Raw genomic sequence first — 26363 nt, forward strand, 5'->3', positions numbered from 1 at the left:
GGTTCCATACTGTCCTTCCTGCAGGCTCAGGAAGAGGGGCCGGACCACGCCTTCCCCACTGCAGGGGCCACAACCACTGCAACTAGCTTCCTTATGGAAGCTGAGCGTTGCTTAGAAATGGAGCTCTTCTCTCAGTGGCAGTGGCTCTCTCTTCTCACTGTGTAGCTTGTTAAAAATCTACATTTCAGACTCCACCCCACAGTTGCTGGACCAGAATTTCCAGGACTGGGGCCTAAGCCCAGATGGTTGTGGTGAGCAGCTAGGCTTGACAAGCAGCAGCACCCTGTGGGAAGAAACTTGGTCGGGTGTGTCGCCTGCCATGAAGCACCAGCATGTCCCATCTGTCTGTTCTGCGTGTTCATTTGCGACACTGTTCTCAGCCTGCTCTATGCCGGGCACACACACATCCTCCCAACTTACAACCTGTAACGCTGGCTCGTTCCTACTTCCTCTGGAATTGTTTCCCCAGGGGACCTTCTGAACTGTTGCCTGTGTGATGGGAATGTGGGGTGCAAAGGATCTTTTGGGCTTGATGGAGAGGCTGATTAGGAGCGTCTGTGCCATTGTGAGCCACACCACACAAGGAGGGGCTTCTCAGTTGCAAAAGGGTGCATGGGCTAGACCAACAAGAAGGAAGCCAGGGCCATTGAGGAAGCTGTCCTGCCTGCTCAGCTGGGTGGTGCTCTAGGGATGTAGAAGAAGGTACCCAAGAGATGCAGAGGAGGCTTGTGTACCAAGGACAAGAGGCCAGGTTGGGACATTGGAGGGATTGTGTCACTGCAGGGGTCTGAGAATGGAGGAATTTTGGGAATGTGAGCAGGCTGGCCCACATTGGGTCTTGGGTCATAATGCCTGCTGGGTGTTGACTGGAGTTGTTGGAAAAGCAGTGGTGCACAGTTGAAAAACAAGTGACAGACAATTGTAGACTAAAGACCTCTCAGGCAGGGCCCCGAAGTGGTTAGTCCCTGTGGTCATGGTTTCTGGACGAAATGGCATTTGCTGCATGGACAGTTTGCAAAGGGTTCTGTGCATACAACAGGGTTTCCCCTTCATTGTGTTCAGCTGTGGGTCTTAACTACTGTTTTGAAGCCGAGGAAACGGAGGGCCAGTGAAAGGCTCCTGTCCCCCTCCCCATCCCAGACTGGATAGTTGTTCTCTTTGCCGAGTGTCCATGCTGAGTCTGAGATCTGAAATCACACTTATGCACTGGGTAGAAAACCTGGTGGGTATGTGTTTGCTCCTAGTCCTCAGCATCTGACTCATAGCTTAATAAATCTTGGTTGGAAGGAGTCAGGTCTGTAGCACCTTTCTTGCACCCCTCCTGTGTGGCTGCCCTGTGCAGGGGTCCGAGGGTGTTCAAGCAGAAGTCTGGTGACCAGCCCCAAGAGGAGGCGATATGTCTGCAGAAGGAGGTTATCTATCCCACTAAGTTCTGTGGGGTCACTGAGATGGGGGCCTGTCTAGGTCTGGGGCATGGGTTTGAGGGGACCACTGTGGCTCCAGGCCTCTTAACCAGACTGGGCGCAGACTAGTCCACACTCTGAAATTTGGTCATCAGTGGTGTTGGCACTCGGTTTAATTTGAGGGAGTCAGGAGGGATCTTAATGTGTGGTGCTTTCCCGTGTTTGACACCCCTTTATGCTTTGTTAATCAACAGGAGCTTGAAGAAATCCGCAAATGTGGAATGAAAAACTTCCGTAACATCCAGGTTGATGAAGCTAATTTATTGACTTGGCAAGGGCTTATTGTTCCTGTGAGTATTGAACACTTCTACTTCTTACCAGATTATTCTTCAAGGTGATGTGTGTGTTGGGCTTACCTCTCCGCTCCCAAGTAGGCTCTTAGGTGAGGCAGCCAACAGACGCACAGAAGCGGGCTGTCCCTAGGATATAATGAGGCAGGGACCTTAGCCTCAGGTGCATGAGTAGAATCCCGTCTTTGCACTGGTTTTGTAACATTCTGGGGGGGCCCCCCCCGAGCTTTCCATGTCTGTGGTTATTGCCAGGGGAAAGGAGCATGTTTTTGTGCTCCTGGCTTCCCTGGCTTCTCTGTGCCTGGCCCCGTTTGTCCAGACGGGGCTGCCTTCTCTGACCTCTCTTGGGAGATGGCGGCTGTTCCCATCTAGATCTTTTCTTTGCTTCCCTGCCTGGTTTTGCATCTGTGTGTCTAACCCTCTGGACACTTGCATTCCAGGCTTTATTCCTGGTACCCTCCAATATGTGCCTTCCATTGGTTTCAAATCCCTTTGCCTAATGGCCTACCTGGTCCCCTCACCCATTGTCTTGTTTGGGGCTTCTGCCTCTACTTTCTGACCCCCACAGCTCCTTCTCCCTCTGCCTCACAGACGTCTGCCTTCATATGGTCTCAGGCTTGCTCCTAACAATGGCCTTCCTGTCCTCTTGATTTAGTGTCTGCTCTTTCTCCATCCTTTCATCTCCTCCCGCCTTGAGAGCCTTGTCCTGTACTAACTCCAGTTTGCAATCCCAGTTTCTCCCACCCTCCTGGAACCACCTCACACTGAGCACGTGGGCTCCCCTCTGTTCTCACGCCTCAGGCTCAGCAGCCCTAGAGCCTGCTTGCCTCTCGAGCCTTTGGAGCCTGTGCAGCGCCCGGTTCTGTGACCTTGTGCCACTCAGTGCTGTCCTGCTGCTGCTTCCTCTGAGCTCTTAGACATGGACTTTGTTTAGTCCCCTGCCTTTCTCTCGTGCTGTTTCTTGGGGCCCCTGCTTCTTCCAGCATCATAGATGACTAGATTATTGCTGTACATGAAGGAGTCCTGTCCTTGCCTCTATTCCTGCCCTCTCCCCAGAACCACACCATCTGTCCATGAGGTGGCCTCACTTGGACGCTGTGTGCCTTCCAGTCTCCCCAGCTCCCGACCAGGACTTCATCTCGAGTGCTCCCTTCCTTCCTGTTCTTCTGTCTCCACTGCCTTCTCTTTTCATCCCCACTTTCCCCATGAGCCTCAGGCCTTTTTCCTGTGCCTGTCCCTGCCCTACATCGTTGTGCAGAATCTTTCCTTATGGGCAGATTGGCTACTTTAACCAAAGGAGAACACAGAACATGCTTACTGTAGATGTTTCCTTCTCAGTGCCGGTTTTAAAAGTCCTTGCAACTTGAACAGCAGCTGTTGGATTCATGCTTTATTTTCCTGATCATTTGAATAACGAAGGAAAGATACGCTTTTGTAGTGTTTCAGTACACACTCAGAAATTTTAAATGTGGGAGCATCCAGTCTGGTTTTGAGGGTGAGTCCTTGAGATTTCTCCAGGCTTGGAGATGGTGGGACTCAGGGCACAGTGTGTAGATGGTAGAGGAGCCCCTTGGCTAGGAAGGTTTACCAGTGACCCCAGGGCTTACCTGCTGTAGGGAATTGTTAGGTGCCAAGTGGAAGGATGGCCAGGACCATCTGACCTGTCCCTTTTCTAATTGAGATTTTTGTATCCTACTGATATAAGAAAGAGTTAATCCATGGATCTTTTGAAAAATGATAAGAATGAGTGGGACGACTGGGGCGCCTGGGTGGCTCAGTCGTTGGGTGTCTGCCTTCGGCTCAGGTCATGATCCCAGGGTACTGGGATCGAGCCCTGCATCGGGCTGCCTGCTCTGCGGGAAGCCTGCTTCTCCCTCTCCCACTCCCACTCCCCCTGCTTATGTTCCCTCTCTCGCTGTCTCTCTCTGTCAAATAAATAAATAAAATCTTAAAAAAAAAAAAAAGAATGAGTGGGACGGTTTTGAGCATTCAGATTTGGGCAGTCTACCCTGTGATCTCAGTGGCCTGAGAGTGCAGGCCGGCTCCAAGGGTAGGTGGTTGTCATCAGGCTCTGCCCAGAGTATGCCCCAAGGCCTCCCTCTGGTGTCCTGTTGGTGGAGCCTGTGGAATGGGCTATGGTTTCATAAGTCCAAGGTGGAGACTGTTTGGTAGAATGCAGCATGCTTGGGTTGAGGGTCCACCCAGCTGGGTTGAAAGCAGGGCCTGAGAGTAAAGGCATGGTAGTTCAGACTCATGCCTTGACCACCTGGTACTGGTCCTCAGGGAGCAGCTTAGTAAAGACGACCTAGCTGTAGCTCAGAGAAGGGGCAGACCCAGACCCCCCAGAGAGGGAAGATGGGAGTGAACCAGATGTGTTGCTTCCTCGAGACATTTCACTGTTACCATGGCACTTCAGGCTTATCCCCTTTAAACGTTTGTTTTTATATAATTTTTTTTTCCTTTGAAATTCAGAGGTGATAGCTAAGGAAGAAAATGATCTCGTAATCCTATCATGAAGAAATTAAGTAAGTTTTTGGGCACCTGCCCTGCAGCAACTGGAGGCATGGTGGTGAGCCTTCTTGAATTTCTTTTTCTTTTTTTTTTTTAATTTCATTTATTTATTTGACAGAGAGAGACACAGCGAGAGAGGGAACACAAGCAGGGGGAGTACGAGAGGGAGAAGCAAGCTTCCTGCTGAGCAGGGAGCCCGATGCGGGGCTCGATCCCAGGATCCTGGGATCACGACCTGAGCCGAAGGCAGATGCCCAACCAACTGAACCACCCAGGCGCCCCAGCCTTCTCGAATTTCTTACCCAATGAACATGTTCACTCTTAACCATTAGCATATTCCTCCTAGTCTTTTTACTGTAATTTTTAATGGACCATTTGATAGTTTCATAATTATTACATATTTTCATCATTTAGTCATTTGCCTTGAAACTCTTTGTGAACGTAACTTTTGATAACTGTACGATATCCCATAATATTTGTTATCATTTATTCAATCATTCCTTAATTTTGGATTGTTTTTCCATTTTTAAGATCATTTATCCATGAACATCTGTATGTGAAAATCTTAGCATTTTTATTTTAGGTTTGATTTTTTTTTTTTTAAGACTTTATTTATTTATTTATTTATTTATTTTTTTAAAGATTTTATTTATTTATTTGAGAGAGCGAGAATGAGAGAGAGCATGAGAGGGAAGAGGGTCAGAGGGAGAAGCAGACTCCCTGCCGAGCAGGGAGCCCGATGCGGGACTCGATCCAGGGACTCCAGGATCATGACCTGAGCCGAAGGCAGTCGCTTAACCAACTGAGCCACCCAGGCGCCCTATTTATTTATTTGACAGAGAGAGAGAGAGACAGCGTGAGAGGGAACACAAGCAGGGGGAGTGGGAGAGGGAGAAGCAGGCTTCCGGCCAAGCAGGGAGCCCGATGTGGGGCTCGATCCCAGGACCCTGGGATTATGACCTGAGCCGAAGGCAGTCGCTTAACCAACTGAGCCACCCAGGCGCCCCTAAGATTTTAGTTTTTTAAAGTAACTTTCATACTCCACATGGGGCTCAAACTCACAACCCTGAGATCAAGAGTCGCACACTCTGCTGACTGAGCCAGCCAGGCGCCCGTATTTTATGTTTGATCTTAAGATAACTATAGTTTGACCAGGAGGAAGAGGATTATATTATATATATCTGTAAGCCTATGTATTGTCAAATTATTTCCCAGAAAGGTTGTGCCAGTTTATACTCTTAAGGGCACTGTCTTAACCAGTGCCTGAGCATGTCCTTGTCCGTCATGGAGGTTGCTGGGTGTTATTAAAGGGGGTTCTGAATGGCAGTACTTCAGCTCCCAGGCTGTGGGGTCCGATTGCCCCAGGTGAGAACCCTAGCCCTGCCCCTGACTGGTTTGGGGATCTCTAGCAAGTTAAGCAGTTTGTCCCAGTATCCTCACCATCTAAAAGGAGTACTCATCTTTCTGGTTGTTGTCAAAGTTCAGTAAGTGCTTGTATGTGAATGCTTGGTCTCACTCTTATTATTAAAGGCTTTGTGGGGCTTGCTGCAAAACTGTTTGGCAGTATGTAGCAAAGAGCCGATGAAACAAGCATGCAGAAAGAAATTGTTGCCAGCATGGTAGGTGCAAAGGTACTCGATTGACTTTGTGTCTTAGTCCCATTCAGGCTGTTACAGAACAAGATACTAGATACTCGTTAGTTTATAACAACAGAAATTTATTTCTCACAGTTCTGGGAGCTGGAAGTCAGAGATCCGAGTGCCAGTCTGGGGAGGGCACCTTGTTCTTGGTCACACACTTACCCTGTATCCTCCATGTGGCGGAAGGAGCAAGTTAGCTCTCTGGGGCCTGTTATAAAGCACTAATCCCATTCATGAGGGCTCTTCCCTAATGATCTAACCCGCTTCCCAAAGGCCCCACCTCTTAACACCCATCACCGTAGGCATTAAGTTTTCAATGTATGACTTTTGGGGCTACACAAACATTCACACCATAGTAATGTGCATTTCTTTCTTTTTTTTTTTTTTTTTTTAAAGATTTTTATTTATTTTTTAGAGAGCGAGCGAGAGAGAAACAGCATGAGAGGGGAGAGGGTCAGAGGGAGAAGCAGGCTCCCCGCTGAGCCGGGAGCCCGATGTGGGACTCGATCCCAGGACCCTGGGATCATGACCCGAGCCCAAGGCAGACGCTTAACCATCTGAGCCACCCAGGCACCCAGTAATGTGCATTTCTAATTTTGTTATTGTAGTTGAAGGTTTTTAATTAATTTATTGACTGTTTATATTTCCATAATCTATCAGAGTTTTAGTATGCTGCTTCGTTGAGTTGTAGGAATTCTGTATATTAATCCTTTGTGTCTAGAAAAAATATTTTTCAGCTTAATGTTTTCTTTCTTTTGTTTATTCAAGAATTCTTTTTTTTTTTTTTTTTAAGATTTTTTATTTATTTGGCAGAGAGTGAGACAGCGAGAGAAGGAACACAAGAAGGGGGAGTGGGAGAGGGAGAAGCAGGCTTCCTGGGGAGCGGGGAGCCCGATGTGGGGCTCGATCCCAGCACCCTGGGATCATGACCTGAGCCTAAGGCAGACGCTTAATGACTGAGCCACCCAGGTGCCCCTATTCAAGAATTCTTAACTTGAAAGTTTCTCTTAAAATTTAAAAATTTCTTTGCTTCATTAATTTTTTTTATTGTGGTAAAATACACTTAACATAAAGTTTGCCATTTGTAAGTATACAATTCAGTGACATTAATTATGTTCAAAATGTGCAGCCATCACTGTCTGTTTCCAAAATTTTTCATCACTCAGAGAAACTCTGTATCCATTCAATAATAACACCCTACTCCCTGTGGCCCCCCAACCCCTGGGAACCTCTAATCTACTGTCTTTATGAATTTACCTATAGTAGATATTTCATATAAATCATACAGTATTTGTCCTTTTGATCTGGCTTATTTCACTTAGCATAATTTTTTCAGGGTCATCTACATGGTACCACGAACCAGAACATCATTCCTTTTTTATGGATGAATAGTGTTCCACTTTGTTTTTATACCACATTTTGTTTATCCATTCATCTGTTGATGGAAACTAGGGTAAAAAAAAAGAAATTAGGGTGGTTTCTACCTTTTGGCCATTGTGAACATTGGCATACAAATGTCTGCTTGAGTCCCTGTTTTCAAATCTTTTGGGTGTATATGTAGGAGTAGAATTGCTGGATCATATGGTAATGCCATGTTTTTAAACTTTTTGAGGAACCGCCAAACTGATTTTGTGCACAGTGGCTGGCCTGTGCACAAGCGTTCCAATTTTCCTACATCTGTTATTTTACCAACATTTGTTATTTTACTTTTTAAAAAAGTTATAGCCATTCTAGTAGATGTGAAGTGGTATCTCATGTGGTTTTGATTTTTTTTTTCTTCCTCATGACTATGTTGATTATCTTTTCATGTGCTTGTTGGCCATTTGTATAGTTCTTTGGTGAAATGTTAATTCAAGCAAGGTCTTTGCCTCTTTTGTTTTCTTTTCTTTCTTTTTTCCTTTTTTTTTTTTAAAGATTTATTTATTTATTTGAGAGAGCGAGAATGAGAGAGAGAGAGAGAGTGTACATGAGTGGGGGAGGGTCAGAGGGAGAAGCAGGCTCCTCGCTGAGCAGGGAGCCTGATGCGGGACTCGATCCCAGGACCCTGGGATCATGACCTGAGCCGAAGGCAGTCGCTTAACCAACTGAGCCACCCAGGCGCCCCCCCCTTTTTTTTTTTTTTTTAAAAAGTAGGCTCTAATGCCCAGTGTGGAGCCTAGCAGGGGGCTTGACCCTGAGATCAAGACCTGAGCTGAGATCAAGAGTCAGACACTTAACTTGAGCCACCCAGGTCCCCCAAGACTTAAGTTTTTTAGAAGAGTTTTAGGTTCACAGTAACATTAAGAGAAAGGGATAGAGATTTCTTACATACCCCCTGGCCCCACACATGCCTAACCTCCCCTATTATGGACATTCCCTATCAGAGTGGTATATTTGTTACTATTGATGAACCTACATTGACACATCATAATCACCTAAACACATTAGGATTCATCGTTGGTGTTGTATATTCTGTGAGTTTGGAAAAATGTATAATGGCACATATCCTCCATTATCATAGTATCATAACGGACTATTTTCACTGCACTAAAATCCTCTGTATTCTGCTTTTTCATTCCTCCCTGCCCCTCTCCCCCTATCCCTTGCCCTATGCCCACCCACAGCAACCACTAATCTTTTTACTATCTTCATAATTTTGCCTTTTCTGGAATGTCATTTGGTTGGAATCACACAGGATGTAGTCTTTTTCAGACTGGCTTCTTTCAGTTATAATAATACACAGTTAAGTTTCCTCCATGTCTTTTCACGGCTTGATAGTGCTTTCTTTTTAGCACTGAATAATATTCTGTTGTCTGGATGTACCACAGTTTATCTGTTCACCTACTAAAGAGCATCTTGTTTGCTTCCAAGTTTTGGCAATTATGAATAAAGCAGCTATAAACATTTTTAGTTGGGTGTTTGTGTTCTCCTTTCCTTGTCTTTGAGTTGTAGAAGTCCTTTATATGTTATAGATATTAAACCTTTATCAGATATATGATGTGCAAATATTTTCTCCCATTCTGTGGGCTGTCCTTTCACACTTTTGCTAGTGTCTTTTTTTTTTTTTTTAATTCATGAATAGTTGACATACAATGTTACATTAGTTGGATAGTGTTCTTTGACGCACAAAAGTTTTTAATTTTGATGAAGTACATTTTATCTGTTTTTTCTTTTGTTGCCTGTGCTTTCAGTATCATATTTAAGAAACCATTGCCAAATCCAAGTCATACAGGTCTTCCCCTTCGTCTTTTTTTTTTTTTTTTTAAGATTTTATTTACTGGGGCGCCTGGGTGGCTCAGTCGGTTAAGCGACTGCCTTCGGCTCCAGTCATGATCTCAGGGTCCTGGGATTGAGCCCTGCATCGGGTTCCCTGCTCAGCAGGAGGCCTGCTTCTCCCTCTCTCACTCCCCCTGCTTGTGTTCCCTCTCTTGCTGTGTCTCTCTCTGTCAAATAAATAAATAAAATCTTAAAAAAAAAAGAAACTTCTCTTTAAAAAAAAAAGATTTTATTTACTTATTTGACAAAGAGATAAGCAGGGGAGTGGGAGAGGGAGAAGCAGGCTTCCCGCTGGAGCAGGGAGCCTGATGTGGGGCTTGATCCCAGGACCCTGGAATCATGACCTGAGCTGAACGCAGACGCTTAATGACTGAGCCACCCAGGTGCCCCTGTTTTGTTTTTTTAAGTAAGCTCCACACCCAGTGTGGGGCTTGGACTCACGACCCTGAGAGCAAGAGCCTCGTGCTCTACCCACTGAGCCAACCCCTCCCCCGTTTTCTTCTAAGAATGTTTATAGTTTTAGCTCTTAAATTTATTTCTTTGATCCATTTTAAGTTAATTTTTATATATGGTGTAAGGTAAAGGTCCACCTTCCTTATTTTGCGTGTGGATATCCAGTTTTCCCAGTACCATTTGTTAGAGAGACTGCTCTTGATCTTGGCATCTTTGTCAAAAATCAGCTGAACATATATGTGGGGGTTTACTTCTGGACTCTCAGTTCTATTCTGTTGGTCCGTGTATCTGTCTTTTTGCCAGCCACACTGTTTTGGTTACTGTAGCTTTGTAGTAAGTTTTGAAGTCAGAAGTGTGAGTCCTCCAACTTCAGTCTACTTTTTTTTTCCTTTGGGTAAAGATTTTATTTATTTATTTGAGAGAGAGAAAGAGAGAGCACAAGCAGGGGGAGCAGCAGAGGGAGAAGCAGGCTCCTGGCTGAGCAGGGAGCCTGACACGAGGCTCGATCCCAGGACCGCAGGATCATGACCTGAGCCGAAGGCAGATGCTTAGCAGCTGAGCCACCCAGGCGCCCCATACTTTTTTCTTTTTTAAAGTAAACTCTACCCCCAACGTGGGGCTCAAACTCACAACCCCAAGATCGAGAGTCACATGCTCTACCATCTGAGCTAGTCAGGTGCCCCTTTGCTCTTCTTTTATAAGATTGTTTTGGCTATTCAGAGTTCCTTGAGATCTCATATGAATTTTAGGGTGGGTTTTTCTATTTTGTAAAGATAACACTTGGGATTTTGGTAGAAATTGAATCTTGAGATCACTTTGGGTGGTACTGTCATCTGAATATTAAGTCTTCCAATCCATGAACCCAGTATGACTTTTCATATATTTAGGTCTTTAATTTCATTCAGCAGTGCTTTGTCATTTTCAATGTGTAAGTTTTATGCCTCTGTATTAATTAGCTCAGACAGTCATAACAAAACACCATAGACTGGATGGCTTAAACGACAGAAATTAATTTTTTCACACTTCTAGAAGCTAGATGTCCTAGATCAGGGTCTGGCCAGGGTCTGTCCTAGATCACTTTCTGGTGAGGACCTTTTCTGGCTTGCAAATGGCTACCTACTTTGTGCTCACATGGAGAGGGAGAGCAAGGGAGTTCTTTGGTGCTGCTTCTTGTAAGTACAGTAGGTCCTCCCCGCCCTAATCTGTGGTTTCAGTTGCCCATAGTCAACTGATGGTCTTCCAAAGCATATGATCTTCCTTCTGACATATCTTCAGGTCAGTATAGTAGCCTAACACTACCCCTACGATGCCTATGTGATTCACCTTACTTCATCTGATCACATCATCACAATAAGAAGAGTGACTACAGTACCATAATGTATTTTGAGAGAGACCACATTTACATAACTTTTATTACAGTATATTGTTATAATCATTCTATTTTTTTGTCAATCTCTTACTGTGCCTAATTTATAAATTAAACTTTATCATAGGTATGTATGCATAGGAAACAACGTAGTATATAGAGGGTTTGGTACTATCTGTGGTTTCAGATACCCACTGTGGGGCTTAGAAAGTATACTGTGTAGATAAAGGGGGACTACTGTACATTAATCCTGTTGGATCAGGGCTCCACCTTATGACCTCATTTAATCTTAATTACTTGCTTACCCCACATATAGTCACACTGCGGTTTGGGGCTTCAGTATATGAATTTGGAGGAAATACAGTCTATAACAGCCTCCTTGGTTAAATTTCTTTCTAGGTATTTTATTCTTTTCAATGTTATTTTGAATGGACTTGTTAATTTCCCTTTTTGGATTATTCATTGCGTATAGAAATGCGACTGATATTTTTGTGTTGCTTTTGTATCTTGCAGTTTTGCTGAACTCATTTATTAGTTCTGTGTGTGTGTGTGTTAGTGTGGTCTTTAGGGTTTTCTACATATGAGATCAGGTCCTCTCTGAGTAGAGGTAGTTTTATGTCTTCCATTCCAATTTGGATATCTTTTACTTCTTTTTCTTGCCTAATTGTCCTGGCTAGAAGCAGCAACACTTTGTCAAATAGAAGTGGCAAAAACAAGCATCCATGTTTTATTCCTGATTTTAGGGGGAAAATGTTCAGACTTTCACCATTGAGTGTGATGTTGGCTGTAGCTTTTTCATAAATAGCTTTTGTGGTGGTCTCTCCCTAGTTTATAAAGTGTTTTTATCATGAAAGTGTGTTAAGTTTTTGTCAAGTGCTCTTTCTCCATCACTTGAGATGATTGTGTTTTTTCCTTTATTCTATTAATGTATTACCTTGATTGATTTTTGTATATTTAGGCATCCTTGCATTCCTGGAATAAATCCCTCTTGGTGGTGGTGTATAATCATTTTAATATGCTTCTGAATTCATTTTGCAAGTGTTTTCAAAACTCGTAAGGGATTTTGTAATTTTCTTATAGTGTCTTTTGCTTCAGTATTAGGGTGATGCTGGCCTTACAGAATGAGTTACGAAGTATTCCCTCTTTGGAAGAGTTCTAGGGGCGCCTGGGTGGCTCAGTTGTTAAGCGTCTGCCTTTGGCTCAGGTCATGATCCCAGGATGTTGGGATCAAGCCCCGCATAGGGCCCCCTGCTCGGCGGGAAGCCTGCTTTTCCCTCTCCCTCTCCCTGCTTGTGTTCCCTCTCTCGCTGTGTCTCTCTGTCAAATAAATAAATAAAATCTTTAAAAAGGGGGGGGGGGCGCTGGGTGGCTCAGTCGTTAAGCGTCTGCCTTCGGCTCGGCTCGTGATCCTAGGGTCCTGGGATGGAGCCCCGCATTGGACTCCCTGCTCAGCGGGGAGCCTGCTTCTCTCTCACCCTGTTTGCCTCTCTGCCTGCTTGTGCTCTCCCTGTCTCTCTCTTTGTCAAATAAATAAAATCTTAAACAAAAAAAAATTCTAGAAGGATCAGTGTTAATTCTTTAAACATTGGGTATAGTTCATCAGTAAAACCATCTGATTCAGGACTCTTTCGTTGGGAGGTTTTTGATTGCTGGTTCAATCTCATTACTCATAGGTTTATTTCTGTTTTCTTTTCTTGATTCAGTTTTAGTAGATTTAGTGTTCCTGGGAGTTTGTCCATCTCCTCTAAATTATCTAATTTGTTGGTGTACACAACTGTTTATAGTACTCTCTTACAATCTTGTTTATTTCTGTAAAATTGGGAGTAATGCTTCCACTTTCATTTCTGATTTGAGTAATGTGAGGCTCCTTTCTTTTCTTTAGTCAGCCTAGGCAAAGGTTTATCAGTTTCGTTGATCTTTTCAAAGAACCAGCTTTTGGTTTTATTGATTTATCTCTATTGTTTTTGTACACTCTGTTTCATTTATCTCCTCTGTAATTGTTATTTACTTTCTGCTAGCTTTGGGTTTCATTTGCTCTTCCTTTCTTCTTTCCTTAAGGTGTCCAGTTAGGTTATTGATTCCAGATCTTTCTTTATTGTTGTTACTGGTGTTTACAGCTGTAAATTTCCCTCTGAGCACTACTTCCACTGCATCCCTAAATTTTGGTCTGTTGTGCTTTAATTTTCATTCATCTCAAGGTATTTTCTAATTTCCCTTGTGATTTTTTTCCTTGACCCATTGTTTTTTGTTTTTTAAGAATATGTTTAATTTCGGGGCGCCTGGGTGGCTCAGATGGTTAAGCATCTGCCTTTGGCTCAGGTCATGATCCCGGGGTCCCGGGATCGAGTTCCACATCAGGCTCCCTGGTCGGCGCGGAGCCTGCTTCTCCCTCTCCTACTGCTCCTCCTGCTTGTGCTCTCTCGCTCTGTCAAATAAATAAATAAAATCTTTAAAAAAAAAAAAAGAATATGTTTAATTTCCACATATTTGTGAGTTTTCCAGTTTTCCTTTTGTTATTGACTTCTAGTTGCATTCCACACTGGCCAAAAAATATACTTTGTGTGACTTAACATGGTTTATTGTGGAGAATGTTTCACGGGCACTTGAAAAGGTTCTGCTACTGTTAGATGGAGTGTTCTGTATATGTTAGGTCTAATTGGTTGTTCAGGTACTCCATTTCCTTGTTGATCTTCTGTCTTGTTCTAGTATTCAAAATGGGGTATTGAAATCCCCAAAGATTATTTTAGAACTTGTATTTCTTATCTTTCTCCCTTCGTTTCTGTCAATTTTTGCTTCATGTATTTTGGTTCATATGTTTGTTGTGTATAGGTTTATAATTGTATCTTCTTGATGGATTGAACCTTTGTCAATATATAATGTCCTTTGTTGTAATATTTTTTACTTAAAATCTATCTAGTTTGATAATAATATAGTCACTGTAGCTCTCTTTTGGTTATTAATTGCACAGAATATCTTTTTCTTTCACTTCTAACTTTTTTTTTTTTTTTTAAAGATTTTACTTATTTATCTGACAGAGAGAGACAGCTAGAGAGGGAACACAAGCAGGGGCAGAGGGAGAGGGAGAAGCAGGCTTCCCGCCGAGCAGGAGCCCGATGTGGGACTCGATCCCAGGACCCTGGGATCATGACCTGAGCCGAAGGCAGACACTTAACGACTGAGCCACCCAGGCACCCCTACTTCTAACTTCTTTATGTCTTTGTAAAGCGAGTCTCTTGCAATCATCATATAGATGGATGGCATTTTCTTATCCATTCTGGCGATCTCTCTTTTTTTTTTTTTTAAGATTTTATTTACTTGCCAGAGAGAGAGAGAGAGTGCACATGAGAGAGCACAAACAGGGGGAGTGGCAGGCTGAAGGAGAAGCAGGCTCCCCACTGAGCAAGGAGCCTGATGTGCGATCATGACCTGAGCTGAAGGCAGCCACTGCTTAACCCCCAGGTGTCCCATCTATGTCTTTTATGAAATGGAGAGATTATCCATTTATATTTCAAGTAATTACTGATAAGAAAGGATTTGCTTCTGTTATTTATATCTTTGTTTTCTGGATGTCTTATATACTTTTTGTTCCTAAATTCCTCCATTATTGCCATATATATAGTTGATTTTTTGGTAGTATATCATTTTTTTTTTTAAATCTTTTTTTTTTTTTTAAGATTTTATTTATTTGAGAGAGAGAATGAGACAGAGAGAGAGAGCATGAGATGGGGGAGGATGAGGGAGAAGCAGACTCCCCGCTGAGCAGGGAGCCCGATGCGGGACTCGATCCCGGGACTCCAGGATCATGACCTGAGCCGAAGGCAGTCGCTTAACCAACTGAGCCACCCAGGCGCCCGGTAGTATATCATTTTGATTCCCTTCTTTCCTTTTATGTATACTTACTCATTATTTTCTTAGAGGTTACCTTGGGGATTACAATTAACATCTTAATTTGTTGACAAGTTGGTTTGAATAATACTAACTTAATTTCAATAGTATTTAAACACGCTGCTCCTATACATCTCCGTTACCTCCCACTTCATACATATATATATTTTTTTGTTTATGTTTATTTTTTATTGTATTTATTTATTTTTTATTTTTGTTTATTTTTTTAAAGATTTTATTTACTTTGTCAGAGAGAGCACAAGCAGGGGGAGTGGCAGGCAGAGGGAGAAGCAGGCTCTCCACTGAGCAGGGAGCCCGGTGTGGGACTCGATCCCAGGACCCTGGGATCATGACCTGAGCCACCCAGGCATCCCTACCTCCCACTTTTATATTGTTACTGTCACAAAGAGCAGTTAAAAACTCAAAGTACATTAATCTATAATACCAGCTTTTATGTTTTTCTGTGTAGTTAAATTTATTATTGTTCTTTATTTCTTCATATGGCTTTAAGTTACTGTCCTTTCATTTAGCCTGTTGGACTCCCGTTTCTCTTTCTTTTAGGGAAAGTGATGATTCTCCCAGATTTTTTTTTTTAATTATTTATTTATTTTACAGAGAGACAGCGAGAGAGGGAACACAAGCAGAGGGGGAGTGGGAGAAGCAGGCTTCCCCCTGAGCAGGGAGCCCGATGCGGGGCTCAATCCCAGGACCCTGGGATCATGACCCGAGCCGAAGGCAGCCAACTGAGCCACCCGGGTGCCCCCCCCCCCAAGATTTTATTTTATTTTACTTATTTATTTTTTTTTTATGTAATCTCTACACCCAACGTGGGGCTTGAATTTTCAACCCCAGGATCGCATGCTCTATGGACCTAACCAGGCAGGCACCTCTCCTTTTCTCTGTGTACTTTGTGATTTTTGTTGTTGTTGTTGAAAACTGGACATTTGAATATTATAATGTGGAATCAGATTCTCCCCTTTGCCCAGGATTTGCTGGGAGTTTTTTGTTTTGTTTTTTAAGTAATCTCTACAGCCAAGGTAGGGCTTGAACTCATAACCCCAAGATCAGCAGTCACATTTTTTATTGACTTAGCCAGCCAGGCGCCCTGGGGTTTGTTGTTCTTGATTATTGAAGGTTTCACTTGTGTCCTACCAATGGTTGGGCTGAAATTTCCTTGAATGTCAAAAGCTTTAAAAAAAATTTTTTTTTTAAAAAGAGTCTCTGTCAGTCTATGCAGACTGGCTCCATGCTGGGGTACTACTTTAACATGTAGCCAGGTCAGTTGCAATTCTCCCAAAGCCTTTACTTGTTGCTTGCATTGAAGCTACAGTTAGCCAGTGGTCAAAGTTTCAGATCTTCTCAGGACTTTGCTGAGCGTGTAGCCTGTCCTAGGCATATGCATGGCTTTCTCAATTCCCCAGTATACCTGGGCACATTTGAATGCCCTAATTTCCCCAGGTTTCTCCCTGGCTTTTCCTCTTTTGCTTTAGGAAGTCTATTGTATGTCTCAGTCATTATCTTTGCTCCAGGTGGCTGTGGGCTTTTCTTTGCCTTACAGTGTTTTTGAGCAGTGCCAGCGATTTTCCACCCTTGTGTGGATTCTGAGTTAGGCAAAACAAAGATAGGCGCCTTGTGTGTCAGCCCCTCAGGTAGCCCTAAGACAGGTTAGAACAGAGACACAGTAATTTGCAAGTAAGATCTGTTCTGCTCCCTCTGGAACCAGAGACCAGGGCCCCACACTGGAACCAGAGGCTGCCATCTGTAAGACTGTCTGCTGTCCAGCCAGGGAGGGGTGGAGTAAGAGCGAGAAAAATTGCCACAAAGCTTTCCCGCCAGTTTCAATTGCCCTTTTCTTGGTTCTGCATTCATTCGGTTGCTGTAAACCTTGGACTGTTTTCGAGAGTTCATACAAAGTTGGTTCTGACAGTTTCTGTGTGGGGGGGTTTTTTGTTTCTTTGTTTTGTTTTGTTTTATGTTTCTGTGGATGGGAGTTTGGAGCTGCTAGCTTTGCCATTTTGCTGATGTTGCTCTCTAAATTTTATTTATTTATTTTTAAAGATTTTATTTATTTATTAGAGAGCGAGCAAGAGAGAAACAGCATGAGAGGGGAGAGGGTCAGAGGGAGAAGCAGGCTCCCCGCTGAGCCGGGAGCCCAGTGTGGGACTTGATCCCAGGACCCCAGGATCATGACCTGAGCGGAAGGCAGTCGCTTAACCAACTGAGCCACCCAGGTGCCCAGTTGCTCTCTAAATTTTAAAATTTTAATCAGGAAATAAAAATAAAATAAAAAACAGGAATCCGTGGATTTCATTAAAGGCCGTATTACTGTCAATTAAATTTTATGATACGGGTTTACAAAGTGGCCTGTTAATTAAACCTCTCTTCCCTTTCTGGATTAACCCCTCCTTCATCATGGACTATTTTTAAAATATTTCATTGTAGGTACACCTGGAGGGCTCAGTCGTTTGAGCGTTGGCTCTTGATTTTGGCTCAGGTTGTGATCTTGGGCCATGGGATTGAGCCCTGCGTGGGGCTCTGCTCATCAGGGGGTCTGCTTCTCTCCTTCTCCCTCTGCCCCTCTCCCCTGCTTGGGCGCACACACACTGTCTCTCTAAAATAAATAAATAGATCTTCAAAATGCTTTTAAAAAAATTACAATAGAGTAAAAAAAATAAAATATTCCGTTGTATTAAGTTTACTGGTCTTTAGTGTTTTTGCCTCTGTGTTCATATGTGAGATTGGATTGTGTTTTCTGTGTGCTGGTGGATTTGGGTAAAAGGGTCATGCGGGCTTCATGTATTATGAAGTAGAAATTTCATTCTTTTCCTGTGTTGTGAGTAGCTAATTTTTGCTTTTCCGGTAATTTCTGCTTTTATGTTATGATGTCTTCTATTTTCCTTGGTGTTTTCTCTTTGTCCTTTTCTAATTTTGTGATTTGAGTGCTTTGTTCTTTAAGGCAGGAGTTCATTCCATCTTTTTTTTCCCCTAAGATTTTATTAGAGAGAGGGAGAGAGAAAGAATGGGGGGAGGAGCAGAGGGAGAGGGACAGACAGACTGCACTGAGTATGGAGCCCGACACGGGGCCTGATCTCATGACCTGGAGATGACGACCTGAGCTGAAACCATAGTCGGATGCTTAACCAACTGAGCCGCTCAGGTGCCCCAGGAATTCATTCCATCTTGAGTTCCTTCCTTGCCTGGGCTACTCCTGTCCCCTGTCATTGTCACCCTGAACTTGTGATGGTGCTGCTACTAGTTTTACCTTTTATTGAGAAAGGTAAGACATGCACAGATGGAAACATTCCAGCAGTGACAGTAAGTCTTCCTTCAGACTATCTGTGCCTCAGTTGCTCATTTGTAAAATGGAGCTAGTAAGTGCCTGCCTCGCAGGGGACTAAATAAGTTGACAGCAGCGCTCCTGGGCCTGGCGCAGAGCAAGTGTTTACGTCAGCTAATGTTGTGGTTAATGCTCCAGTCAGCTGCCCTGGATGTCTTTGCCTTTGGGCTTCAGAACCACAGACTTGTGAGTCATCTTTGTATCCCTGAGGCCTTGTATATCAAAGGCTGCCTCAAGAATTGTTTTTAAAATGAAATGAAGGCCCTCTAGAGAGACCTTGTACTTCCTTGTTCTTTCCCATGCCAGCTGGTGGGAGAGGAAGTAGAGTCTCTCTAACCTGGCAGTTTCCCTGGCCTCCATGCTGGCTCCTGGGGCACACTGCTCTCCTTTCAGTGTCCACACACACCAGGTTCTGGTGAACCACTCCAGAATAGTTTTGAGGATGGGCATGAGTTGCACTGATAATGCCCTCTTTCAAAAATTGGAAGTATTTTTGTCTCTGTGCAGGCTTTTCCAGTTCAGAAGTTCTTTGCAGCACCTCCCAGGCTCATCATCACATCTCCCCGACCCGGGCTGGATACCAGCCTCTTTTGAACAGCTTTGCTCCCTTGTCTTGTGGGCTGCAGGTCAGTACCCTCCACCAGGTGACTCTAAGTTGGACTGTGGCTAGGGTACTCAAAACTAATTGTTGAGTTAAATTCCTGTTAACCTTCAAGGAGAGGCATCACATTTTCTCAGGAACATCACACCTCTTCCTGCTCAGGAAGCCACGCATACCTCTTCTACTTAAGGCACCCATCCTCTTCCTCCTGAGTCTTCTCTGAAACTCCCCATCCTCTGGTCTCAGTGAATCACACCCTTCTGTTTTCTCTCCAGTCACCATTCATACTGGTGAGGTCACTTTTTACTGCAAGTAAGGAAACCTCCAACTTAGCTTTGCTTCAAAAAGGGGAAGTTACTGCTGCTGACAGAAAGTCCTATGGTGTGGGCGCCTGGGTGGCTCAGTTGGTTAAGCGACTGCCTTCGGCTCAGGTCATGATCCTGGAGTCCCGGGATCGAGTCCCGCATCGGGCTCCCTGCTCGGCAGGGAGTCTGCTTCTCCCTCTGACCCTCCTCCCTCTCATGCTCTCTGTCTCTCATTCTCTCTCTCTCAAATAAATAAATAAAATCTTAAAAAAAAAAACAGTCTTATGGTGCATGCTCTGGGCTTAATCCAGCAGCTCAGTGATGTGAGCAGGGACCTAAGCTCGGCCTGTCCCTCTTCTCCTGTTCTTGGTTCTATTCAGCCTGGCTTTCACTCAGTCATCACATAGCTGCTGAAGTACTAGAGTCAGCTGCAGGGCCCACCGTGGCCAGGGTAGAAAGAGGACCTTCTCTTCCCTTCACTTCTTTTCTGTTTCTTTGAATGGTTTATTTTGAGATAATCGTAGATCCTTACGCAATTATAGTAATAGAGATCGGCAGTACCTTTCACCCATTGCATATCCATAGCAGAGTATCATAACCAGAAACTTAACAGCGATACAGTCCACTGACCTTACTCGATTTCTCCAGTTTTAATATGTGTGTGTTTATGTCTATGTAGTTTTATCATATGTGTAGTTTGGTGTGACCAAGAACAAAACACCCATCCCATCCCAGAAGCTGCCGACAGGCCCCCACATGTCATTATCCAGAACCAGGACACGTGGCTTACCCCTGCCCCAAGCCCACCCCCGTCTATCACTGGCTGAGGTAGGAAAGTCCCACAGTGGATAGTGCTGTCCAATAGGGATATCCTGTGAATCACAGCTGTACTTTTAAATTTTCTAGTAGTCCCATTAAAAATTTAAAAATTCATTTTGGAGTTCATTTTGATAAAATAGTTTACATAATGCGTTATATTAAAAATATTTCTTAACACATAATACCAATCATTATTACTGAAATATTTTAAATTCTTTTTTTGTACAAGGTCTCTGAAATCCAGGTGGTATTTTGCACTCATAGCACATCTCAACTCAGAGGAGTCACATTTTCTTTCTTTCTTTCTTTCTTTTCTTTTGTTTGTTTGTTTCTCTTTCTTTCTTTCTCTTTCATGTAAAAAGGTAATTTTATTAAAGCCACAGGGACAGGACCCATGGGTGGAAAGAGCTGCTGCCCATTTCTTTCTTTCTTTAGGCTCCACACTGGGCATGGAGCCCATTGTGGGGCTTGAACTCCTGACCTTGAGATCAAGACCTAAGCTGAGATCAAGAGTCTGATGGTTAACCAACTGAGCCACCCAGGCACCCCAGGAGAGTCACATTTCAAGTGTGCAGTAGCCACTAGCAACTAGTGGCTGCTTTGTTGGACAGGTTTAGACCAGTCAGGACTTACCCCTGGATCACAGTGAGGGAGCAGCATGACCACATACAAAACTGGGGTTTTGCCTGCAAAGAAATGGGGGAATGCCTGTTGGCTGACAGCCTGTTGGGGTCTGCTGTGAGCTGGCCCACATCACTTTGCTCTGTCGATTTGGGCACTCCTCACAGTGTGACTTTTGCTTTACTGTGGTATGGATATCTGTCTCAACAAGTTCTGGGTCAGGTGGAAGCCTGTATCAGTTTCCCTTCCACTTCCTGTCCCTAGCACTATGTGTCACACATAGTAGGCACCTCCCAGTTTGTAAATTGAACTTGTAGTTATCCAAAAGCAGTATTTCTCAATGCGATTGCATTGTAAACTGCAATTTGGTGTGTGCCTGTGGATTATTTGTGTAAGATTGTCCCTGTTTCTTGTCCAGGAGGTGCCAACAGCCAGCTTTGTCATCGGAACAATGTAAGGACACCCTCAGGCATTTCTCTTTTCTCGCTCTCTTTTTTTTTTTTTTTTTTTAAGATTTTATTTATTTGACAGAGAGAGCACAAGCAGGGGGAGTGCAGGCTCCCCACTGAGCAGGGATCCCAATGTGGAGCTCAATCCTAGGACCCTGGGATCATGACCTGAGCTGAAGGCAGCCGCTTAACCAACTGAGCCACCTAGGCGCCCCTCTCTCTCTCTCTTTTTAAGATTCTATTTATTTGAGAGAGATGGAGAGAGCACTAGCAGGCAGGGTGGGGGAGGCAGAGGGAGAAGCAGACTCCCCACTGAGCAGGGAGCCCAACAGGGGGCTTGATCCCAGGACCCTGAGATTATGACCTGAGCCTCCCAGGCGCTGCCCCCCCACCCTGGCATTTCTAAACCAGTGAGGGAGGAACAACACTACCCTTAGTTGAGAACTACTATTTCTGTGTTAGCTTTGATTTTTTAAAATTAATTAATTAATTAATTTGAAGCAGATAGAGCAAGAGTGCATGAGTGAGTGCGCACACTTGCATGAGCAGGGGGAGGAGGCAGAGGGAGAGAGAATCCCAAGCACATTCCCTGCCGAGTGCAGAGCTTGATGTGGGCTTGATCTCATGACCCTGAGATCATGACCTGAGCCAAAACCAAGAGTTGGATGCTCAACTGAGCCACCCAAGCGCCCCGATTTTTTTAAAAGTTTTATTGAGATTCACAAACCATGCATTTCATCCTTTTAAAGTATACAGTTCAGGGGCACCTGGGTGGCTCAGTCAGTTAAACACCTGCCTTTGACTCAGGTCACAATCCCAGGGTCCTGGGATAGAGCCCTACGTCAGGTTCCCTGCCCAGCGGGGAGCCTGCTTGTGCTCTCTTTCTCACTTTCTCTCTCAAATAAATAAAATCTTTTAAAAAAATAAAGTGTACAATTCAGTGGATTTTAGTATATGCACAGAGTTGTGCAACTATAACCACAATTTTAATTTTATTTTATTATGTTAATCACCATACATTACATCATTAGTTTTTGATGTAGTGTTCCATGATTCATTGTTTGTGCATAACACCCAGTGCTCCATTCAGTATGTGCCCTCTTTAATATAATCACAATTCTGGAACATTTTTCTTTATTCCCAAAAGAACCACCCCCACCCATAGCTATCACCCTCATCCCCCTAGGCAACCAAAAATGTACTTTGCTCTGTGGAATCATTCAATATATGACCTTTTGTGTCTGGCTTCTTTCCTTAGCATAATACTTTCAGGGTTCATCCATATTGTAGCGTGTGTCAGTAATTCATTCCTCTTACTACCAAATAAGATTCCATTATAATGGTTATATTCTGTTTACTTATTCATTCATCAGTTGATGGATATTTGGATTGTTTCCAGTTTTTGGCTGTTAAAAATAGTGCTGGTGTGAACATTCACATACAGGTTTTTATGTGGACATACATTTTCATTTCTTTGGGGTAACCATTTGAGGAATCGCCAGACCGTTTCCACAGTGGCTGCACCACTTACATTTCTACCAGCAGAATATAAGGGCTCTAATTCCTCATATCCTTGTCAACACTTGCTATTGTCTGTCCTTTTAATTACAGCCTTCCTAGTAGGTGCAGAGTAGTATCCCATTGTGGTTTTGATTTGCACTTCCCTGATGGCTGATAATGTGGAACATATTTTCCTGTGCTTGTTGGACATTTGTGTACCTTTTTTGGAGAAATGTCTGTTTAGGTTACCTTGCCCATTTTTAAAATTGGGTTATTTGGGCCTGTGTGTTTTTATTTTTTTTAAATGCAGTTGTAATTAGTTTTGGTTTTTAAAAGAGCAATAATACCAGTTTTTCTTTTTCTTTTTTTTTTTTTAAGATTTGAGAGAGAGAGAGCACACAAGCAGGGGGAGCAGCGGGGAGCGGGGGGAGAAGCAGGCTCCCCACAGAGCAGGGAGCCTGATGCGGGACTCGATCCCAGGACCAGAGATCATGACCTGAGCCAAAAGGCAAATGCTTAACCAACTGAGCCACCCAGGTGCCCCTCAGTTTTTCTTTCCTAACAAGAACTTGTTTTATTTCCATGTGAAGGACCTGGAATTGACTCCCTCCTCCTAGATTGGCTGTGAGGTCCTCATACTTCCTACTTTATTAGCCACTCTAAGCTGTGACTGGTGCCTGGGATATCCAGAGATGTGGAAATGTTTTCAGTGTACAAGCTTCTGGGGTCATTGTTTTTCAGGTATGTTAAACCATTATTCTGAGAGCCGACATTCCTGGCCATATTCGAAAGAATAACATAAACCCTGCATTGATGGTTTTATAATCAAGAGAATCTGCTGGTTTAGCAGTTCAGTTAGCAAACATTTGAGGCTCACTTCTGAGGCTCCCTGGTATCCCTGCTCTCAGGTATCTCCTGGACTAATTGGGGAAGACAGGTGATCAAAATGCAACTATCAGAACACCGGAAGGAGCCCACCAGAACAGCAAGGTTCCTTGCCACCACTTTCCTTCTCTTAGATGAAACCAGGCTTCTTCCTTGTATGAAAACATCATCAGGGTGCTGGGGTGGCTCAGTCGGTTAAGTGTCCAACTCTTGGTTTCTGCTCAGGTCATGATCTCAGGGTCATGGGATTGAGCCCTACAAGGGGCTCCCTGCTCAGAGGGGATTCTCTCCCTCTGCCCCCTCCCCCACTCATGCCCTCTCTCTCCCTTTCCAAAATAAATAAGTAAATCTTTAAAAAAAAAAAAAAAAAGGAAGAAATATCATCGTTGATCTTGTGGCTTCCCAGAGTGGGTGCTTCCACCGTGTCCTCATGGTTCCCTACAGCCTTGCCAGCCCCGCTTTTCTGCTTTTCAACCAGGGGAGTTGATCAGTGCTCTCAGGAATGCATGGTAGCTTTGTTTTTTATTAAAAAAGTATGCTGGGTCTTTACCACTCCCATGGACACTCATGATACTCTTGATTTCATCTTTACAAATGAAGTGGAGTTCAGCCCTGTAGTGGGGTGGTGGTAAAGAAATTGTGGTACATCCAGACCATTATGAAGATTGAGGAGATAAGTGTGCATGGGTGATGAGGGTAATGTCAGCAGCAAACTGCACGGTGATAAAAATAAAGGTGGTTATGGCACCATGCGCACAAATCCCCGGTGTGTGAGAGAGTGCGCGCTGATGTGTTCACCTAGAAGGAAAGGGGCAGGAGTGCCATCTGCCAGGGTGCTGGCCTCAGTTCTCTGCCAGGGAGGAGAGATGAGGGTAGCGTGTTTTCCCACTTTTTCTACAACAAACACAGATTTCTGTCTGATAGCACCCAATGTCCTTTTAGCAACTCTAGAGGCCGGATTATAGAAAGCGACGTGTGTGCTTTCTTGGTTTGCCTGCCCTCTACCTGAGGGCCCCTCCTTCAGCCTTGAGCATCTCTCCTCTCCCTCCTGGGAGAAGTTAGCCACCTCTGGCCAAGCTCCCTCAGCCTTCACTGAAGCAAAAATGTAATTGATTGAACAAAGTTTTATTGCCTCCATTTTCCGTTACTTAATGGATACAGAGTGTTTGAAGGCAAAGAAAGTCTTGAAATTAGAGAGGGAACTGTACAACATTATGAATTCACTAAATACCACTGAATCATACATGGCAAAAAAAAGTTAATTGTATGTTATGTGAATTTTGCCTCAATTAAAAAACTTTTTTGGGGGCGCCTGGGTGGCTCAGTTGTTAAGCGTCTGCCTTTGGCTCAGGCCATGATCCCAGGGTCCTGGGATCGAGCCCCGCATCGGGCCCCCTGCTCGGCCAGGAAGCCTTCTTCTCCCTTTCCCACTCCCCCTGCTTGTGTTCCCTTTCTCGCTGTGTTTCTGTCAAATAAATAAAATCTTCAAAAAAAATTTTTTTTAAGTATTAATAAAAAATTAAAAAAAAATTTTTTTCCCCCAGTTGTAACAAAACCTAAAAACTTGCCAAAGCAGTAGGATGTTTGGATATCTGTGACACAGGCCTACCCGCTCCTTCCTTTTTTCTTCCGTTGCCCTCTGGTGATTGGTGTACTATTCTTTTTTTTTTTTTTTTTTTTTTAAGATTTTATTTATTTATTTGACAGAGAGAGACACAGCGAAAGAGGGAACACAAGCAGAGGGAGTGGGAGAGGGAGAAGCAGGCTTCCCGCAGAGCAGGGAGCCCGATGTGGGACTCGATCCCAGGACCCTGGGATCATGACCTGAGCCAAAGGCAGACGCTTAACGACTGAGCCACTCAGGCGCCCCTGGTGTACTGTTCTTGATTAAAAGTATTTGGCACTGTCCCGGGCACAGTATAAAAGCTCCTTCAGTGCTGGGTTATTTTTTGTGTCAAGGAAGAAGGAAGATTTGTCTCAACTCCACCCTGGCCTCCGGCAGCACATTTGAAGCTTTGGTTTCCTTCTTTGACCTTTTTGTTGGTACATTTGTAGTTCCAGTCTCTCACCTTCCTTTCCTTACTCACCTTACAGCCCATTTCACCATCAGTCCTCACCTGCCAGACCCCTTCCTTCTTTCTGCATCACCTCTCTGGGCGGAGGTGGAGCCAAGTCCTGCTGATTCTCCTGCAGCTTCTCCCTTCTGCCTTCCTGTAGCTGTAATGGTTGAAGCCAAATGAGGGGAGCCATACATAAAACATAAGTTTGTCACCAACCTCAGATTACACTGGGGATGTTTTGGGGGAAGAGCATCCCTCCATGTTGGTGGGAACTGCTGAGCTCCTGTCCAAGCCAGGCACAGGCTTTGTGGACAAAAGCCACAGGGGCACTGCCCTCCATGGCCTCTTTAACATGGAGTGTGGCTCTACCTGCAAGGTACTGTGGCCTAACAGAAGTGGGAAACATCTGGATTGCAGAGTGGAAGACAGTGTATAGTGACATGAACAGAAGTACAAAAGAATATAGACAATATGGTTCCAGTTTTATAACTACTTGTAAGTAATATGTACATATGTCCAGAATAAAACGCCTTTGTTTACACTATATATGCATAGAGAACATACTAGGGCCATATGCAGCAGGGGACTAACAGCTGTTTTCCTGGAGGATGGAATATTTAATACACTTTTTTGGGTACAAATGTTAGCTACTTTCATTCTTGGGGGGGAAAGTGGATTGTGTTATGAGAGGTACATATGAATTCGGAGGAGAAGTTCCTTATTGAATTCAGTTCATGGAGATTGTGATTTTTATTTATTTATTTATTTTAAAGATTTTTATTTATTTTGACAGACAGCAAGAGAGGGAACACAAGCAGGGGGAGTGGGAGAGGGAGAAGCAGGCTTCCCGCTGAGCAGGGAGCCTGATGCGGGGCTCAATCCCAGGACCCCGAGATCATGACCTGAGCCGAAGGCAGACACTT

The 26363-nt window shown here is 44.0% G+C and overlaps 1 protein-coding gene across 1 annotated transcript in view; it reads left to right on the forward strand.

Moving 5' to 3' along the window:
• Positions 1–26363, forward strand: part of UBE2L3 (ubiquitin conjugating enzyme E2 L3) — a 57283-nt gene that overhangs the window by 16121 nt on the left and 14799 nt on the right. Inside the window, exon 2 of the mRNA XM_021687930.2 lies at positions 1658–1753. Within this exon, the coding sequence (XP_021543605.1) occupies positions 1658–1753 (96 nt within the window). The remainder of the gene's footprint in view (positions 1–1657; positions 1754–26363) is intronic.

This window comes from Neomonachus schauinslandi, chromosome 14, assembly GCF_002201575.2.
Source record: "Neomonachus schauinslandi chromosome 14, ASM220157v2, whole genome shotgun sequence".
Lineage (NCBI taxonomy): Eukaryota > Metazoa > Chordata > Mammalia > Carnivora > Phocidae > Neomonachus > Neomonachus schauinslandi.